The 21,741-nt window shown below is 40.4% G+C and overlaps 2 protein-coding genes across 3 annotated transcripts in view; both read left to right on the forward strand.

Moving 5' to 3' along the window:
• Positions 1-3,100: 3,100 nt before the first annotated feature.
• txn2 (thioredoxin 2) lies at positions 3,101-7,543 on the forward strand. The gene is made up of 4 exons (XM_046043583.1): positions 3,101-3,242; positions 4,758-5,035; positions 7,055-7,178; positions 7,398-7,543. Exons 1-4 carry the CDS (start codon positions 3,159-3,161, stop codon positions 7,512-7,514), a joined length of 603 nt encoding a protein of 200 aa, XP_045899539.1. The 5' UTR covers positions 3,101-3,158; the 3' UTR covers positions 7,515-7,543.
• Positions 7,544-14,875: 7,332 nt separating this feature from the next.
• Positions 14,876-21,741, forward strand: part of LOC123984955 (myosin-9-like) — a 34,525-nt gene continuing 27,659 nt past the window's right edge. For both annotated transcript variants that reach the window (XM_046072240.1, XM_046072249.1), the window contains exon 1: positions 14,876-15,076. The gene's annotated coding sequence lies outside the window, so the exon portion shown is untranslated. The remainder of the gene's footprint in view (positions 15,077-21,741) is intronic.

Consider the following 21,741-nt stretch of genomic DNA (forward strand, 5'->3'; position numbering starts at 1 on the left):
GTTTTAGAATTGACTTTAAAATTCTATTGATCACTTTTAAAGCTCTTCATGGCCTCTCGCCTTGTTATATTTCTGACCTTTTAGTCCCATACGCACCAGCACGTACCTTGAGATCCTCGGGCAGAGGTCTGTTGTCTGTTCCAGAGTCTCGACTGAAAACTAAAGGGGACAGAGCGTTTGCTGTCAGGGCCCCGAGGCTCTGGAACAGCCTGCCCGAGGAAATCAGGTCGGCTGAGTCAGTGAACTCTTTTAAGTCCCTTCTTAAAACATACTTTTATAGGAGAGCTTTTCCCGATCTTATTTGACTTTATTTTATCCCTTTTTATTTTATTGTATTTTACTAATTTTATATTAAATTTTCATGCTCTTATCTTTTTTTTTTTGTATTATTCTTTACACTTGTTAAAGCACTTTGTAACTTGTTTTTGAAAAGTGCTCTACAAATAAGGATTATTATTATTATATTATTATTATAATTAGACACATGACATTACAATTTAGCAACATCAAAAGGAGACAGTAGTGTTGTTGTGAGTTTTGTTGTGCCGTATAAGTAGAGGATGTTTACTGTTGCTTTACTGCTTTACATACTTAACTTTGGGGTGGGGTGGGGGTCAATTATTATGTGAAGATATGAAGTTTTATGGGCTGGGCTAAGCCCCCAATGTTTCAAGATCCTAAAAACGCCCCTGTCTGCAAATTAAAGTTTGGGGTAAGACTGGGTAATTATTTCTGTTGCATTTCATAAATCATCTGTAATATATTTCAAAATTATCAAATAGCCTACTACAGTATTGCCAGGAACATTACTTGTTGAAAAGTAGGCCTACTTACAGTAACGTGATACATACAGGGGACTCCAGAAGGAACCTCAGGTGTTACCTGCTCATGTGGATTGACACTGATGTTACACAGGGTGCTGTTCATTGTTGTAATGGAGTACAGGAAGTAGAAAAGTTTTTTTATGGTGGTTTCTATAGTAAATACAGCTATAGTGAAAACCAGAAGTGTTCACCTGGGTGGTGATGGAGCAGTGGATAAGACACATGGCTCTGTTGAGGGACACCAGGCTTCGATTCCCTCTGCGACATCCATCCATGTGTCCCTGAGTAAGACACTTTACGCTCCAGAGGCGTGCAACCTCTGACATATAGAACAACTGTGAGTCATTTTGGATGAAAGTGTCAGCTAAAATTATTAATTAATTCATGAAAAGCCAAGGCAGAAGTAGAAGATGAAAATAACTAAATAATAAACTCAGCATGGCTCCTCTAATTGTAAACTAAGTTGAAACTATTTACTATTTACCTGTCAAATAGGAAGTTTTATGTGTCTGTAAATAACTATGTCTCTTCATTCTGTCCAGTTAAATATGGTGTGCCTCAGGGGTCGGTCTTAGGACCCATTTTGTTTTCCTTGTATCTGCTTCCCCTTGGACATATTCTCCATAAACATGGTATTTCTTTTCATATTTATGCTGATGACACACAAATGTACTTGCCCGCCAGATCCACAGATCCTGGAATGCTGAGTTCACTTAACAACTGCCTTTGTGAAGTTAAAAAATGGATGTCAAATAATTTCCTCCAGCTGAACTCAAACAAAACAGAAATCCTGGTCATCGGGTCCCAGCAGATGGCAAATCAAATACTGCCATCTGCTGGTTCCCTAGTAAATAACATTAAGCCTGTTGCAAAGAACCTTGGTGTCTGGTTTGATATTAATTTAAATTTCGAGCAGCACACCACAAAGCTTGTTCAATCGTGTTTTTTCGACACCGAGACCATTTTACATGCCTTCATCTCATCACGCCTGGATTATTGCGGAGCCTAACAGCCTAACAGCCTTTTCACTTGTTTAACCCAAAAATCTACTGATCGACTCCAGACTGTCCAGAACTCAGCTGCCAGGCTTTTAACCAGAACAAAGAAATATGACCACATCACCCCTATTTTAGCTTTATTACACTGGCTCCCAGTATGTTTTAGAATTGACTCATGGCCACTCGCCTTGTTATATTTCTGACCTTTTAGTCCCACACACACCAGCACGTACCTTGAGATCCTCGGGCAGAGGTCTGTTGTCTGTTCCAGAGTCTCGACTGAAAACTAAAGGGGACAGAGCGTTTGCTGTCAGGGCCCCGAGGCTCTGGAACAGCCTGCCCGAGGAAATCAAGGCGGCTGAGTCAGTGAACTCTTTTAAGTCCCTTCTTAAAACATACTTTTATAGGAGAGCCTTTCCCGATCTTATTTGACTTTATTTTATCTGTTTTATTCTATTTTACTTATTTTATATTTATCTTTAAAATGTATTTTAGTCTTTTCAGTGTTTTCTTGCTTTTATCTTGTATTGTTTTTGTATTATTGTCTTTTGGGTATTATTGTCTCTACAGTTGTTAAAGCACTTTGTAACTTGTTTTTGAAAAGTGCTCTACAAATAAAGATTATTATTATTATTATTTCAACTGGGATCCCAAACTGAGCAGACCTAATGACAAACCACAGGCAAACATCTCTCTCAGTGCAAAAGAGAACCTATAGTGTCTCATGGAAGACAGTCTCAGCCGCCACTCACTTGCCTGACCTGTGTGTGGCTTTCAAGGATGGTCAGGCTCATATTAGTTTAGGTAACCGGTAGTCAAAAATACTTATAGTGTAAGTTCTTTTTAAATTTGTCCCAAATCCCAGATTATTGCTAACTTCACATCTTGTTCCCTTGTTCTACATGTATCAGTACTGCACTGGTACACTGATGGTAGTCTGTAATAATTACCCTGTAAACTGTGAAGAATTGCTCTTTACATTACCCTATATTGTATTTTATAATTGTATTATATATTTTTTTCATTATAAAATGTGTTAAGTGACTCACAACTGTATCTGTCGGATATGCCAAAATGTAGGTGAGTAAAATGTACAATATTTCACCCTGAATTGTAGTGGAGTAGAAGTAAATAGTAAAAAACAAACATGTTGGCTAATTATACCGTAACTGAGTAAATGTACTTAGTCACTTTTCACTACTGACAATAGGGACTACAGAAATAACACACTTTTTTTCAAGGATAAATTCCCCCCTTTTGCATTGCTTTTAGGAAACGGGCCGTGCTGTGCTTCCCAACCTGTCCATGCGATGGCGCTACTCACAGTACTGCGGCCATGAGAGGCGATTTATCTGCGGCACCAAAGCGGAAGCACTTCATTGGTCCACAAGGCCAAGATCAGCCCTTGAAAAGCAGCAAGGTAAATACGGGCAACGCTTTAAAATCATCTATGCAGCGTGAGATATCTGGGAATGTGCTGCCCAAACTGTTCGGTTTCAGTGTCTGTGTGTTTCACAACGAGAGGAGGCGACGGCGGGTGATGTTAGGAGGAGGAGGAGGAGGAGGAGGAGGAGGACGAAGAGGGCAAAGTCATATGTAACGTAGGTTAATGGAGGAAACGAGGCGCCGGTAGCTCCGCAACGAAGCCGTGAAAACACCACCCACAAAGTTGGTGGGAGGTGGATTGACCTAGTTATTATTAAGGAAACATTTATAAAGAAAACTTTGGATGTGTTAACATCGTTTGTGTCTTCGTCGTGTTTTAACAGCAGAGCAACATGGCTGCGTTAAGAGAGGATCTGTTAATGATGTTAACCTAATTTGACCGACAAGACAGGTTTACCTGCACGACCCCTCAGACAATTCACACCAAATAGAAATACCCTTAAAAAAACATGTATTTATTGCATTGTATACCCTTTTCTTTTCCTAACCCTCGTCTGTGTTCTTGATGTGTTTTATAAATGTTTATCATACTTAGCATTGAACTTGTGTTTTGACACGTCCTATTGTAAATGTGTAATGGTCCAACAGGTTAGGGTTACTTGTGGGGTGGGATTTTGTTGAGATATATCAAACTGTATTTCTTCGTGTGGTTTGTATAAGCTAAAAATCGAACAACACATAGAAAGCAGGTTTATCAGCCTAACTAATAATTTGCTTTGCTTGTTTTTTTGTTTTGTTTTTCTGTCTGCCAGCTCGGGGACTTGAGCTGCTGAAAGTAATAGTGACAGTATTTGCAGCCCTAAGCCCTTTCATTTCATTTTAATTATCAATTAATCCTGGAGGTTATTATATTAATCCCTTTGGCTTTAAAAGGGTATAAAAGAAGACACAATTCCCAAGTTGTCTTATTCAGATATCTTGTTTTGTTTTGTCAGTCCTTATCCAAAGATACTTAATTTATCATAGGAAGCGATGATATCCTATCAAACCAGCAAATATTCACATCTGACAAGCTGGAACCAGGCAATTTCTGGTATGTTTGCGTAAAGTAACAAATGATTTATTGATTTATTAAAGTTGTTGCAGATGAATGTTCGGTTGAAGGACTATCGATTTAAAATCTAATCTTGTAATGCTGCATGGTATATATGTACGGTTTAAATGGATTCAAGCTTCAAGTCAGATAAGAACTGTAGCGGTGTTTTGAAGGATATCCCAGTGCTTTCTGAGCTTACCATGACATTATATTTGTGGTGCAATCTAGTTAACCCTTAATTTTGCTTCTGCTAAATGCATGTAAATCATACAGGAAAACACACAAGCCCCGGTACGCCCTGGGAATGGCTGTAAACACACTGGCCTTATATAAGTGTGATGTGGGACAGTAAAAGCATTGTGCAGTCCCTTAACCACTGTCAAGCTAGCGTAATACCACAGTGGACTATTAATCAACATTCTTCTGTTCTGTTATCTGATGTCGTTCACACAGATGGCTCACAGGCTGCTAGTACGTAGAATTTGGACGTTCTCTGCGAAAGACATCCGCTGCCTCCCATCATCCCCTGCCATCGCCGCCACCTCTTCTTTCTCCACCTCCCTACAGTCCGCCACGACCAAGGTCTCCTTCCTCTCTCCATCACGCACCCTACCTCGCTGCCTTCCTCACGCCTCCCGCCGGGAAGTCTCTTTCAATGTACAGGACCACGATGACTTCACAGACCGGGTCATCAAAAGCGAACTGCCCGTGCTGGTTGACTTCCACGCACAGTGAGTACCTCAGGGAGGGACAGTGGCAGATAACAGACACAACTGAATGAGGGTATAGATACATACAAGTGATCAAATGTTATGTGTTTTAGATCATTCTCATGTTTCTAATGGATAAATTAAGAAAAACAAGCAACCGTTTGGATTTGAGAGCAAAGAACAATATAGGATTTCTCTTTTTTACTTGATATTAATCAGATCTACAAATGTCCTGTTGCTTGAATAACTGGGTAAGTGACTGACTAATGGCTGCGTTACAATCCTGTAGAAGCCAACTAATGAAGCAAATCACAGCAATATTAAAAACCTGGTCTTTAAATTTTAAAGATGATGGATTTTGCCGTAACATGCAACTGAATGATAAATTTAAAATCATTCTTTCAGCTAGTTCTTTTTCTAATCCTAGAAAAGATTTCATGCTGGTCATTATCCAGCCTGTGCTTTTACAGAAGGTGAATGTGCAGTTATTACCCACCTGGTATGCTAAAATAAAAATAGCATTACTCTGTATTAACACTGATGTGTGACTGTTGTTAGGGGATTCAGGCACTGACCTTAGAAAATACCGCGTGTGTGTGTGTGTGTGTGTGTGTGTGTTAAAAATAAATACACATGTACTCACATGACCGTGGGCATTGCACTTTGAAGTCATGTGAAGTTACACAACGGCCACTGTGTCCTATAGAGAGGTCTTTACCTCCATAACTTCCATATTGTCTGACACAAATTCTTCTGTTTTACAGGGCTTGTTGTCATCAAAATCTTTTACCTGAAGTTCATTATTCAGTATTTCAAAATTGAAATTACCCCCCGCCCTCTTCTGAAAAGTAGTTAATGGCTTAATATGGCATAAAGACGTCTCTATCACTTTAACTTGTTACACTTTTGTTTTGTATAGGCTTTTTTCACAGAAGACATTTTCACCTGTCGCTGCAGGATAGAGGATTTGTATTTACTAGGGCTGTAACGGTTCTGAAACTGAGGCCAAAATTGCGAAAACAAACATCCACGGTCTCATGTTGCAATAAATATCCACCGCGTCTTGTAACTTAGCCTAATACTTTTACCTGTTAATACACCTGGGCAGCCCTTCCAAGTAAAGTCTACAGTGTATGTAACACTGTATTTAAAGTTGGGGCAAGCTGTAGGCCTGTATTTTGTAAGAATTACACCGTACGCCTATTTTATTGTCTTCCAGCTGCGTGTGACTGTGCCAGCTTCTGCTCTAATGCTGATCATAGCACTAGCATACCATCAGGACTTCACGCAACAAGACTCATACAAATAATTAAAATGAATCCATTACTGAAAGAACAGAATGGACTCAAACGTGCTCTAAATAAAATCTATTTTTAGTTTATAAAAGGCTGCAGGTACAGTAAGTCTGTCGTTTTCAGGCCCAGGATGATAGTTTAGGAAAAATGATAACTACTTAGCAACAACATTTTGGACCTCCATTGTTTTCTTCAAAATAAAGGGGGGAAAAGCTTTTTGTTTATATGAATCATTCATCTTGTGACCATTCGGATTATACACACGTTTCTTTATTTTATGAATGAACATGAGTTGGCGCGAGTTGTTACTCCCGTTCCCACAAATAGTTTGCCAAATCTACAGTATACTGTAGACGAATGCGCTCCACTGATACACATTTAAGGCAAACGTCAATTCACGGGTTTCCAGGTCACAGGATGGAGAAGCGATGGTGGGAGGAAGCATAATTAGCTGAATGGAAAACATAACTTACGTAACACTTGGGTTTTCCTGTTTTGACAAGTCAAAATGGCTTTGCAAAAGGCCAATTTGTTTTGTTCTACCTGTCAGTAGTCATCTTTTAAATTATTATTATAATACTAATTATACTACTAAAATATACTAATTGTGACATGCATTTGAAATGATTTGCTCAATATTTAAAAATCTTCAGTAGCTTATTTAATCGTCTTACTGGTGGTACTCAGTACTTGTGTCTTACCGTGAATAAACACTTGGACATTGGTTCTACTTGTGTGTTTTTAGGTGGTGTGGTCCCTGCAAGATCCTTGGGCCAAGGTTGGAGAAGGCTGTTGCAAAACAGAAAGGCCGTGTTGCCATGGCAAAAGTTGACATAGACGATCACACAGACCTGGCAATCGAATACGGGGTGAGACTTGCAGTATTTTTGTGGTGTTACTGACATTCGTTAAATTTACCATCTGAACTTGTATTGTGAAGAATACCCATTGTTATAACCTTTTGAATGAAATTTTTATAAAACTTTGCTAAAGGGACATAATTTGAGGTCAAAGTACTTGATGTATTGCATGTTGTTAAGTGTAAAATATTGTTCTTATCTTATAACCATAACTCTGTGTGTCTTCAGGTGTCTGCAGTTCCGACAGTAATCGCCATCCGGGGAGGTGACGTTGTTGACCACTTTGTGGGGATCAAAGATGATGATGCGCTGGACTCCTTTGTCAGCAAGATCATTGGACAATAAACCAGCTTGCCCTGTCCTGCCATTCACTACCATTATGGCGCTGTTTTGTATGATTCTGGTAGCTGCCATGTTGAGCCTGTTGAGCAACAAAACCATGCCACAATGCCAGCTGGCAAACTCTCAAATGCTCACACCCATCGCGAGACACTCTGCTTCAGCTTTGCATTATTGCTTCTGTCTTTGTCTCCCTCTGTTTCTTTTGTCTAGTGATGGGTGTGTGCCTCAATCAACCTTGTAGTTCCTACCCTGCTTCATTTTGCAGCGGTTCAGTCTCTTTCATAATGTGAAGGCTCCACAGCTCTATTCTTACTACTAGAGCAGCTGAGCTGGTGTGTTTGCTGTAAAAGTTTGTAGAAGTTAAAATATACAGCTGTACTGCACTTATACTGTATAATGAGGGATGAACATTTCTAGTTTTAGTGGTGGAGAGGATTTAACTTAAAACCTGACAATACTGAATGAGGTTTGTCCCAGTGTTACGTGTAGTTCCTGCTTTTGTCCACACGAGGGTGGCATTTCTCTAACGTCACAAAGCCTCACATGGTCATTTTACACCATAATGCCTAATAATAGGGGAAAAGGAAGATGTGTGTTTGTGTTAGAGAGTGTGTGTGTGTGTGTGTGTGTATGTGGGTCCTGACTGAAACTTAGTCAAGTGGGAATTAAATATATGAGAGCAAATATGAGTTTGATTTAGTTTATTACTGAAATGAACTCGATGTACGGGAAACATGACCAAGTGAAGTAATAAAGGAGTCAAAAGATGTTCTGTATTTGAATTGTGTTTTTGTCTGTGGTTGGTTGGGGGGGAGGGGGAGGGGGGGGGGGGGGGGCAACATGGGGTATAGCTTTAATGGCCCCTGATGCAATATTTAAGTTATGCACTTTCCTTGTGTTGGTTGTTTTGACAGCACTGGAAGGATTCAGAAACGGGTTACTGGTGTGATGTTGGGCTGTGAGGCTGTGGTAGTTTAAAGAGGGGAAATAGAGTTTTGAAGTCTACTAAGTTCTTCTCACCAGGGAAAAGTGATGGGAGCTTTTCACAGACATTTTCACAGAGTGTTAGGTTGATCATGAAGTAGCTCTGTTATTCCCCATTATGTGTAGTGTTGTATGCCCCCCATCTCTCTGCCTGAACATGTAGGTGTTACTCATGCTGTCACAACGCTGCCATCAGTGTAACTAAAACTCCTACTCCATTTATTGCTTTCCTTTAAATTACCTCCCTTCTGTCATCAGCGTCCGTCTTCGTTCTCTCTAATGTTTGGTTTCACACCTGACCAGAAATCCTCCACCAAATTGCCTTTCTCTCCTCCATCAGAGTCGATGACAACATACGCTGTGGTCAGATGGACTCTGACCCTCCAGCACACAGTCGCTGCCCCATTCGCTTGCTTGTTTGGAAGTTGCTATGGTTGTCGTTGTTCCCAATTGTCAAGTCAGTCAGTTGTACTTATATAACCAGCATAATAAAATTACAATATGGACAATCAGGATGACAAAGTTATGAATAGATATATATATGGATCTGGGAGGACGACGAGCAGCTTGTATGTGTGTGTGGGGGGGGAGGGGGGGAGTATGGGATTAAAGCATTTCTGTGTCAGTGCCCGCTAGACACACTCAAGTAAATGAGGTGAAATGAGGCTGAAGGAGACAGGAGAGCACCTGCAGTCAGAGTCCCTCCAGTCATCCCCTCCTCTGTCACTACTCGCTAACTGAAAAACATTCCCACCGCTGCCTGCCTTCCTATCCTGGCATGTCATTACAGAGCCCACAGCTGACAGAGGGACTCCGGACCGCTTATTAAGTGCACATCATTTGACATGTTCCATCTGCACTTTCAGTGGTCCTGGCTCGGATTAGATCATAGCAGATGAAGCCCAGGGGGTGTATTCATGCAGACCTGCTCAGTAGCGGACCAGAGGGAGGGACCCAGTGGTTTTAGAATAGGGGGAATTCCACTGGCATTACATAAGCAGGTGTGAGCGAAGCAAGGGATCCAGATGTACTAACGCAATTGTGTGTTGAATTAAAGACATTCCTGCATAGCTGGTAGATGTCTCGGACTGCATGACAGAACCTTTTGTCAATGCTCTGCCATTTTAACCGCTTCCTGCTTGTTCTGTCTGCTTCTAAATAGTCAGTGGCTGGTCTCAAGGCCTCCAGATTCACACTCATGAAGCTGCCCCACCCCCCACCCCCCACCTCCCACCTTCCCCGGCAGGTTCTTAGCTCATCCTCTTTGTCTGCCTTCAGAGAAAAGAGGTGACTGAATAGATGACGACAAGCTCCAAAGGTTCAAGAACAGCACGTAACCCTACACCTCTTCCGCCAAAAAACAATAGACCACACCTCCATCCTCGCTCCCGCTGTCTCTCTCTCTTACTCAACCACTCTTGTGACCATATAAGGCAAAAAAAAGACAGGGGAAGCCAGCAGCTGCTGCTGAACAAGCGGGCTGAGAGGCAAAGTTTCTCCTAGTGACTCTGTCCCAATTTGCCCGCCTTTCCCAGAGCCTCAAACTGTTAATGTTTGCCGTGTGTTTGTTTGAAAAGAAGTTGCCTGTCACTGACCCAAATGCTTTTGCTTTGTGTGCATAAAGTGCATGCTTGTGTTTTGAAACTTGTGTGTGTGTGAGAGAGCGAGCGACGCTGTAACAACACCCAGATCTGGCAGGGCCTGAGAGCATTCTATGTTTATAGTAAATACATAGCTGTATTTATATCTGAAACACATGCTGCCCTCCACCTTGTTAGGTCTCCTTTCTTTTCCAGAAAAATGCCAACCCGAGACAGACAAAGCAACCACTTTTGCTGTTTATATCATCTTTTTCCCATGCAGCATACACATGGCTTACAGTACCATATTGACTTAGTGTGCATTACAGATGTTGTCAAATCAGAACAGGTGATAAATGAGCAGAGAGACATCTTAACAAATTAGGGAAAGCTTTGTGCATTTTCCCTGTACGCCACATTCCTGTGTTTTGTAAGCCAGTATGTGTCTTATCACTCCTTCCTGTGTACGAATTACTAAGGTAAGGAGGAGGATGGAGGCGCTGGAAACTAGAGATTAAAGGACAGAAAACAGAATAAATAACCACTCACTCTGCTGTAATCTCATTATTGCATTAGCCTATCTCAAAAGCTCCAGGGGGTCTTAATTATTCTTTGTGATTCTGGTTGTTTAGGTACACACAAATAAACACTTTGCTTTATCATGTCAAGAGGCTGTGTGAAGGGAACCAAGTTGCGTAAATAGTCTTGGCAGGGGTTTGTACATGACTGGGGAATGATGTTGAACAAAAAGAGTTGGCTGCTAGAATGAACGGCAATGTGTTTACACTGGGCTCACACTGGGCTTCGAGTGTGTGTGGTGAATTTTCTCTCAGTGTGTGTCAGGTAGGAGGATTTGGGTCAGATTAAACAACCTATTGACTGTAAGGTCAGACACAGATCTGAGCTGCGGGATATATTTACATGTATATGTGTCATGAATGGGGCCACAGATACACACATTCTCACCAAGACACTCGAGCGTGAATGCACACACATAGGCCCAACACACACATGAATTCACGCGTGTAATTACACAGCAAGAGCGGCCAGTGAGTTAACATGCCACTCTTTTAACATGCTGTCATTGAATGGGTCCCTTTCTTTCTGACTGGATCATATAATGGCTTCACACACCCTGAATTACAGACACACCCTGCTGCTATTACAACCAACTGAAGGAGAAAGAGAGAGAGACTAGGTCACAGTGAAAAGGAGAGCGGGAGGCAGCGAGAGGGAGGGAGATGAGGTCAGTAGTGTCCATATTTGGTAATTCATGCCTGCGTTTTATCCTACATTTCTTTCTGTTTCCAGCTCTGTTTGTTTTGTGTCTTATGCAATTGCTGTGATGTTTGTACTTTTTCTGGAACAAGGTTTTCATTATATGGGAACTTCTTGTTATTTAGAAATTTGCTTTGAATTAAACTTTGTTTATCTTAATATTTTTTTCTATGTAAGAACTCCCCTTCATTCTCCTCTTCTAGGCCCCCTCTCCTCCCTCGGCATCTGGTCCTGCTCAAGTACTGGGTGACAGGATGACTTCTGACCTCTCGGCTGAAATTTCAGATATTTCTCATCCATCCCAGAGAGAGAGAGAGCGAGTGTGAGGTTTATTGAATTTTCCAAACAGACACGCTGAATGGTCAATGTTTTGCTCAACATACATGTGATGCCCAGCTGCCAAACGTAAAGGAAAACACACAGACGCATTCCTTTCATTATGACACACAGCGAACATAAATCACATGTTGAATAGAATGTGAAAATGTGATTTACCTATGTTTGTCAGTGGATGTCAGCCATGACTGAGCCGCTGTTATTATGTGACTTCTTGGGGTGAACCTCAATAAGAGTAGCCTCTGTGCGGTGTACTAAATTTGTAGTTGTGTAAATTGATTGCACTTTGTGTTGATGTCACCTGCAATATTTGCATCAGGTCTTGGTGTTTATCCCTGGACCTCAGAACAGCATCATCTGTTATCTGTATTCCTGCCTCTTTTCCGACATCACCCTCTATGTGTGGAAGAGAAGACAAAAGATAATGGGGTCAAGGGTTGCCTTGTCTGACTGGAATTACCTTTACAATTCCTCTAAACCAGTGGTTCTTAACCCTTTCTTTTCCAGAGGTACCCCCACAGCCCTGCCATATATGAACTCAAATACATGTCCATCAACAACACCTGTTATGTACCAAATGTGCTCATTTTAATTGATTTAAAACTGGACATTATTGAGCACTATTCATTATATAAGAGTGAATATTGTTACACTTTTTTTTCATACAAAAGTTTAGGTTTGTTTGGTCAAGTTTGCATTTGCACTAGTGGAAAGAAAAGCTATACATTTAAACTATGTATCTATTCATTTTAACTATTCAAGCTATCTGCAGGTAGTTTTATCCATTTATCCATAACTTTTAGCTGACAGTTTCAACATTTTATCCATTACTTTTAGCTAACTATTCAGACTGTTTATCTGTTAGCTGTTTTATCCATTTAACCGTTACTTTTAGCTAACAGTTTCAACATTTTATCCAATACTTTCAGATCACTATTTCAACAGTTTATTCATTAACACATGTGCTTTTAGCAGACTATTCAAACTGTTTATTTGTTAGCTAGCTAACTGTTTAGACTTCCCTTCAGCCTGTGGTAACCTATTCAAGTGTCACAGGTGACTCAATATTTTTTTCATGAAATTATAATTTAAACTTTTATCTAATTTGTTGAGCTACTCCAGTCTCCATGTAGGCTACCCCCTTGAGTACATGTACCCCTGGTTGGGAATCACTTCTCTTTTTGTCTTTCCATCTCAGTGCTACTGATGTAAACAAGCTGATGATTTTTTAAGCCATGTTTCACACTGAGAAAGTGAAAAATATTTATTTTCCATTGTTAATGTCTCCCTGCTGGTTGTGTCATGTGCATTGGCTCCGTGCCTTCAGTTCCTCTCAAACTGGGCTCAGATCACCCAATCCCAATCCCCAGAGAGTATCTGAAGTAAACAGGTTCACGTTGTACTGTTCCATTCTTCAGTGTAGACTTTGGCAACAGTACCGCAGGATTTTCATCTCAACATCCATCATTTCACTCATCCCTTTTATGTTCAGTTTTCTTGTCCAGTCCCACTACCCCTTCCTCTTTGCTAGCAGCGCCACACTCCTCGCTTTTTATTCCTCAGTCTACATGTATAACCTATAAACAATCAGTCCTAATTACATCTCTAATGGTTACATTTACACAAGAACAAGGCAAGTCTTTTTGAAGGAAAGAGGAAAACAAATGTCAGGAGTGATTTGAAAAAGTATTTACCTCCCTCACATTAATTAGATCATCACTTGCAGCAGTTCCCAGGTAGAGTTCGCATGTCTGGTCATGAATGTGGGCTTACCTGTTTGAGTGATGGGAACCTATGAGAGTAAATCACAAAACTGTACTGCGCTTTATATCTTGTTAAGTCTCTTGAACTAATCCTTAGAGGTGCACTGGTGCATGTAAATGAATGCAAAAACATTGACAGAACTTGCTGAAAAGTGCAGTTAAGTTTTTACAGGTGACATTGGGAAATTCTAAAAGATTTCATGTTTGCCTATAAATATGAATGAATATACATATGCGTTTGAATATTTGCTGTTTCATTGAGTAAAGAATTATGGAATAATCGGTCACGATCAAACAAGCATATCCACATGAATGTTGAATTACCATTACAATTAATTATATACTGCATCTATGAGTTTTAATAAACTGAAACTGGAGTTTTTAAAATATCTAGATAGTTTAATAAAAGAAAAAAAATTATTTTTTCACTTGCAGCTAAGAACTAATACAAGCCAGCATAAATTGTTTATAAAAAGTTGTTTACATATAATATTTAAATTCCTTAGGTGGAAACAGGCCTGTAGGTTTAAATTGTTTATGTTTTACTGTGACATGATGACTGAGTAAAGTTGTGAGAGGTTCAAGGCCCTATAGACCAATATCCACCCTGCCAGTGTGTTCAAGTGTTCTTGGGCCAAACACAAAATCTGCATCAGCTCCATTGGCTGATGCTCACCTCCTTATGGAGGGGAGGAGCATGGATACATAAAGTGCAGTACTATTAATACACACCTATGAATGTATCATCTTCATTCCAATATGAGACAAACGCATACAGTTTCAAGAAGGTTAAAATATTGCCAATTGTTTATGTTACACACAAATGAATACTCCTTTGTCTGTGGAGGGAAAGTTAACACAACATTAAGTGATATGAGTAGCAGTATAGAATAACTCAGACAGGTCTGTGTGAGTGATATGTCTGATATTTGGCAGCCTAACCGCAGACATTGTATCAAACAGCTGGAGCCATCGCCGCTACTTGTTTTTTTTTCTTTTTTTTTTTAAAGCAGTCAGTGGCCAGACTAGACCGTGTTGACACACGAGGGAGACCCTGGGTGATGCAGTGCATCCTGAGAGTGAGTGACTGGTACTTATATGGTCATAAAAATCCTTAGTATGCACATACCTTTCTCATTAAACACAGCTTTATCTGCACCCTCTCCCTCCTTTCTCTCAACTCTTTCAAGTTCAGTTTTTTCTGAGCATGCTGCCCTGCTCAGTGGCTGTCACCCCTCCAGTTATGCGCGCCTTTAGAAAACATGATTGGTCCAAAGTATGCGGCTTATCAAAGCACGGATACCATTGGCCAGAGGGGCGGTACATACGGACTGGTCCCGCCTCGTCCTGGACCGCACCCCGGCTGGCTACGTAACGTTACTGAGTGAAATTACTCGAACCAGTGAGCAGCCAGTGGAGGAGGGAGGGCAGAAGGGTAGAGAAAAAAAATATAGAAAGAGTGAGTGCACTAGAGAAAGAGAGGGAGGAAGCGAGAACTGTAGTTGAGCCTGAACTCTGCGGAGCTGCTGTCGACAGGAAAAGAAGTTTGACTCACGGCGACGCTGACTGACCACCCGGTTGTTGTTAGCCACCCTCTGAAAGGCGTCCTGCACCCGAAAAGCAGGTAATATTTCGAAGCTTTTACCAATCTTGTCTTTTTGCCATGCTCTCTCTCTCTGTACCCTTTTAATAACTCATTCAATCTTGCCCGTCACTCCAGCAAGTGCATTGAACCAGGAAGCACGGTTGCTAAGTTCACCGCTGCAACTTCAGCAGCCTCGCAGGGTGGAGCGGGGGCTGCGTAACACATTTTAAACCGAGTTTTCGTTTACTTTGCAGCACACGTTCCGAAAACTTCAATACATCTTACACGTGTGCTATGTGCGAGACGGAGGTGGTCTAGTAACGGTATTGTGGCAGTTGGCGATAAGCTAAAAAGCCCTAACGGTAGAGACAGGAAGTGATTCGCTTGAATGAGTTGCAGAAAAGGCCGGTGAAGAAAAGTTTGAGAGGGATGGAAAGGAAGGAAAAGTGAGTTCAGACTGGAACGGCTCTGTTTGGGACACCGAGAAGCGTGTGATTAACGTGTGGTCGGGTTGAACTTGTCTGTTTGTAGCGGTCATGAACAGACGCCGTGTGTGGCCAGTAATATGTCGGGCTGGCGGCATGACGTCACTGGTTCACCGGTGGACCGGAAAAAAACGGCGCTGTGCTCTCCGACCAGCTCGACCTCGCGGAACCATGTCATCCGCATGTCTGTGCACTCCCTGCCTTCCTGTCTTTATTCTCCTGCTGATATCATACCGGCGTCCTTGAGGGGCCAACGAGGAATAGATTTGACTGTGATTTAGTTCACATTACATAGTTTTTGTAGAACAAAATGTCATGAGTTGGAGCATTATGGATATTTCAGAATTTCAATATTTGTTTATCTGTAATTGTAATATGGGATTTTATAAAAATGATGCATCATTTATTTATTTACATAACTTGTATTTAACCATGAAGTCTCTTGAGGCACGTTTTCTGTTTTTAAAAGAGACGTGGCCAAAATTACAACGCAGAGTAAATTAGAGTCACATACAAATTTACATATAGCACAATATAGGACCTGAGAGAAATTGGAAATTCTTCATAAAACACATTTTGGATGTGGCATTTGATTGCCTCATATGAAGGCATTGTTTCCAAATAAAGTTTGGCTCCTATGTAGCTCCAAGCCCAGAGTGCATAGTATGAAAGTGCGGTTTTGATGAGCTCAGAACAGAATCTGGGGACCCATCGAAGATCTGATAACTGAAACAGGAGAAAGCCTTGCACAGAAATAAATGGGCATTAGTTGCATCAGTTGGCTTGATTTTATGCCCGAAGGATTCCTGAAATACACAAGAATGCCAGCTGAAAATGACCAGGTTTGTCTTCTAATTACAGTGCAGGACCACTGTGATGAAGAACAGCTAGGCAGCATAAGTTTTCCATGGCTATTTTATGGGATATATATCAAGCAAGTTCAGACAGTTTTAGTTATATAGCCCAAAGTCTCAGATCACAAATTTGCCTCAAAGTTCCTCACAAGCTATCACAAACGGGACACCTTTTGAATCTTACACTCTTGATTCAGACCAATGGAGGGGAAAAGGGAAGAAACATCAAGAAGAGATCCTTCTTTCAGGATGGACAGATGTAAATTAAAACTAAAGTTGACAGAGTAGACTAAAGCAGCAATTTTTCAATTACCATATGGAGAAGGAGATTGATAATAGGTAAGTGGAAACATAAAAAGGAAATGTTGAGTTTAATAAGTTAAGACTTTCAGACCAAAGGTTTTTGAAGTGAAGAATATGGATCAGAAAGACTTGCACCAACTTCTAGGTAGAATAATATTGCCTTTTGATTATTGTAATAATATTCCCATGTTTCACTAGCCCCTATAAAGTCAGTTCAGTTTGCAGCCAGTGCATGAACGATTCATTCATTTAGCTACATGTTAAAGCAACACACTTTCATTCCCACAGGCCAATCTCACATGGAGGTTTTTACAGGCTCAGGCTTTCATCAGATCTATAAAGTGTCACATTCTCGTCACGCCTACCTACGCTGTGTCATTGTGCATCGATTTAATAATGTGCTCAATCAGTACAATTTGTTGTGATTGCTCTGTTCAATGGCACGCCATTGTGTTTAGCGGTCTGGGAAGCAACCTGACTCGAATGCTTGCACACCCTACTGGTTTTGAGTATGGTAAGTTGTGAGGCTGAGTATTTGCAAAAAAAGTTATGCATGAAGTCTGCCTCAAGTCAGACCAGACATCGAAGCCCTCCCATGTCTGTCGTTCCTTCACCTAAACCTGCTTCTTATTGTATGAAGTGTTAGTGGTCTCAGAGAGTGAGAGCAGCACCCCTTGTAGTAATCAGAACCACACACTTGTATTCTGCTGATGTTTTCTGCCAAGAAGCTATTAAACCACAGTGTGAGCTTACCTCATTAATAATTTGCTCAGGCATATAAATGATTGTGCAAATGATGGTTCATGCGGAAATAACTGCAACAACTGAAAAATACAGTTTTATGTGTGTGTCTAGTCAAATGTCGCTTGATTTACTGAAGTCATGTCGCGTGGTGATATTTCTCCGGATGATACACCTACACTCTTTCATAGAGCAGTCATAGTTTCGTGTTGCTTGAGAATGACAGCACCTTACCTTAAAGGGTCACATTGGGTGACATCTAATATGTCATATCCTGTTGTTGCATTTGAGTCATGAATTAAGTTCTGGCAATGCATTGTGCAATAGCTTCTCTGGGGGCCAGTTCTTCTCACTTATTGCCAGTTTCGTTGCTGTTATTGAGCCCCCTGCAGAGATCGTTACATTCCATCATTCGTGTGTCAGCAATGTCCAATCTTGCAGCTCGGGGAGAGATACGTACTGCGGGCTGGATAAACTTAACACACAGGAATCTTGACATGTGAACAGGGAGCTGATGTGCGAGGCTGTTCAAGCTTCTCAAAACAATACCGTCTGAGTGAACGTGCTCGTGGATGTTTAGATTTATTCAAAGGATGGTTGTCCTGGCTGAGCCAGTTTAATTGCATCAGCCTTGCTATTTTGTCTCATTTTTATTTATTTTTTTTTTGCAAATGAGAATGCAGCATTGGGAGGGCAGTGTGACACAGTTTGGCACACTGCAATCTTCTGGTATGAAGTCTGATGGTTCCTTTTAACAAACAGTGTATTTCTAATCTTTTATCGTGTGTGTGCGCGTGACCTAAGTGCATTCATAGGTTAAACTCAGATTGTCAGGCTGAGAGAAGCATGATAAAACAGGCTGAAAAGTTTTAAACACTGCTGTATTTTGAGCTAGAGCTGAAACAATTAGTCAAACAGTTACTGGTAACAAGTAACTGGCTATTCTTATAATGGATTAATTATTGAACAAAATTGCTAAACATTCACAGACTCCAGGTTCTGGAGAAATTGGGGATATTTTTTATATTTGTGACATTTTATTAACTTTACAAGGATTATTTTAATAAAGACATTTAGAAGACTAATCAACAACGAAAAATGTCAGTAGATGCATCCTTAGCCTTGATTACAGTTGATGAAGAGGCCAATTGTTTTTTAATGACATTACACGTGTTTTATAGTAATACTTTAGCCTAGTAAGGGTAGTTGTCAGTAAGTGTTGTGCATATCCTAGTTTCCTACACAGTCAGCCGAGATTAATTAATGTAGGCAGAACATTACAGTCAAATTCTCTATTAAACATGGCAGAGCTTGTCATGCCATTTCTCAGCATGTAGTTATAGTGTTGCTCAGTCAGCACTGGGTAAAATTCACCTTGGTTTTCAAAAATAGACATACTGTCTTTTATTTCAGTAAGATTGCGATGCAAACAGTATCAAACATAACAGACTTCAGCTTGCACACACACTATATGTGCTGTCTGGACATTGTGTCATATGTCTCTAATGGTAGCTCAGCTTTTTCAGCTTTTTTTTCTTGAATGTCTCGTCTATTTTTGTTCTACCCAAACATATTTCTTATGGGTGACATGAACAGCATAATTAAGTTGCCTCGGTCAGAATAGTTGAACAGACTGGGCTCAGCAGTAGTGCTCTACTGTGGGTTTTCTGTTTCCTTTAACTTTATTTGTTAGATTTCCTCGTTGTCTCCTCATCAGACCTTTCTCTCTGTTCCCAGCCCATTTTCTCCTTCATTTTCCCTCCCCCAACTCTTTTCCTGTGCTTGTGTTTTTTTTGCCACCGCCCCATCCTCTCCTCATCCTCCCCCACACAGCATGCACCTGTAAGGTTTCAATTGAACCAAACAATACCAGGAAATGGTTGTGCTCTGACTTGGACTAGACACAAAAAGGACTTGTTGAGATTTCTGAACTTGACAGACGAACCATGTGTTTTATGATGATTACAGGTGGCCCAGATAATACTGCTTTCTGTTTTGTGGCATAAATGATGAGTTAATGCTCAATCAATGGAGTGCCAGTTTAATGATTTTGGTAATCGAGAGCCCCTGGTTTTCCAATTCCCTAAACAACTTCCTTGTATAAAAGCATTTTCGAAGGGTTATTCTAGGTGATAGTCATTTTTGATTGATTATTCAAAACATACACAATGCATTGTGAAGTAAAGCTCTGCAAATATTCAGACGCTGGGAGAAACTTCTTGATAACCCTAAAACAGAAAAGAGATCAGTGGTGATTGTGGTAAAGCACAGTTATATTACTGAACATGTCAGGAAATAGACTTTGTCCCTGGTTGGGTGTGTGTGAGCTGCACACCTGGTGTGGGACTGTATAAAGAAGTGGTTAGTACTCTGGAGATTGCGCAACTCATTCACCACAGACACTTCCAACTTCCTTTCTCACTGTTAACTTTGAAACATGCTGCTTAATTGACCTCTTCTGTGTCCCATTGGACAATTTATTCTCATGGTGGATTGTAATGTCCAGGTTTGGCAAACTAGCATGTGGCTCTCAGGCCTATGAATGCATTCTTCCATGAGATAATTTTTTCAACGAGAGAGAGTTGTATTGTCTATCTCAAAGGGAGTGCCCTAGGTAGAGATAACAAGTGATGCAGCTAAAAAGAGCCACGCGATGACCCAACAGGGTGAAGTAAGTACTGCAGAGTTGTCTGGTGATAGGATAAACGGTATGAGAACATAGGAGCATAAGTGAAGTAGTAAAAGCTGGTTTTCTTGACTGGGTATGTCTGAAATAAAATACCTAGTGTGCCAACGCAGCAATCCACAGGGGGGAAAAAAAGTGTTGATGACAAACTGAAATGTGTATCTTTACTCCCCTCTGCATTCTTTCACCCTCTGCTAACAGGCTTACGTAACCATCTATCTGTTTATCTGCAGGTCAATAACTGTCGGAGTGTTTTAGTGAAAGGGCAAACTGGTGCAGTATCTGCTTTTGTCAAATAACCAGTCAGTTGTCCACTCGATAGTGTAATCAGATAGCTGTTTGATAAATGAGGAATCTGTTCTATGACCCTGAAAATAATGTGCTAATCAGAACACCCTATTTCCAAGTAATTGTCCTCCCCTGTCATTTAACAGTGGGTCTCCCTTCTTAGGCCCATGGGACAAATGGTTAATATAGGTAAAACAGACATTATACAGAATGTTTAGGACAGTGACAACCAGGGGTATCTTACACCAGTGGGTATGTGGAAAGACGGTGAAATAGCTCAGGTAATTTGATAAAACAGAAATTATGGTGTGAGACAATATGTTCACATATTGAATCAGCTGTAATGCCTGAATACTGTTGTGACCTAGTTGAAGTAAAGTCTACACCCCTGACTCAATGGGATACATTAACATGCATGGTTTCCTGTCTTGCACATTGCAAATATTCTGTAGTCATACTGTAAACTTTTGCACATTCCTGGTCAGTGTTTTGCACAAAGCTGTACAGCTTTCATTTAATTAAGTCATATTGTAAATGTTTATTTTTCACATTTAATTGAACATTTTGAATTTCATATTTATGCTTCTTGACATGCAGATCTGGCTTTATCTATCTTTTCTACTTGCTATGTTATGCACTGATTAGAGTGATCAAAATTACGGTTATTAATATTATCTCAGTAAATTAAATGTACTGAAAAGTTCTGATATGCACACTGAAATCTTTTCACCTAGTTTGGTATTGAAAACCATAAATAGAATTTCCAGAACTACGAACATTGTTTGCATAAATATTAAATTAACAGCCAATACCTTAGTATATGCAATGACCCTATAGTGATAGTATAATTGCCATGAGCCCTATAATTGGCATAAATACAGAGGACTGCAGCGTTTCTCCTGTTAAAACCCTTTTACAACAAATTAATTTAAATATATTGGTTGGGTGACTAAACTATGTGATGTGTGATCATGTGCAATGGATGAACAGTCTGCAGGCACATGACTGAAATTGTCAGTGTTATCTACTCTTGTAAAAACACTACATGTTCAGGCTATAAGCAAGTTAGACTGACAAACCATCACATTTTCTCCCAGTCTGAAGTCCACACATCATACAAGATTTTGTATGCAAGTATTGCCCGCTTTCACAGCGTTTTCTTTGTTTCCCCCAAAGCTCCTATAAAAACCAAAATCATGCCCACACATAAAAATTTTAATGGTAATACTACCCTGGAATTTTACCTTGGCTTATCATTAAGCCGGTAACCTTTCAATCCCCAGAACCAACATAGCGAGGCAAATGTTTAGTATGTGACGGTAAACTTAATTCAAATTTTAGCAGGTT

The sequence above is a fragment of the Micropterus dolomieu genome, linkage group LG02 (assembly GCF_021292245.1).
Source record: "Micropterus dolomieu isolate WLL.071019.BEF.003 ecotype Adirondacks linkage group LG02, ASM2129224v1, whole genome shotgun sequence".
NCBI lineage: Eukaryota > Metazoa > Chordata > Actinopteri > Centrarchiformes > Centrarchidae > Micropterus > Micropterus dolomieu.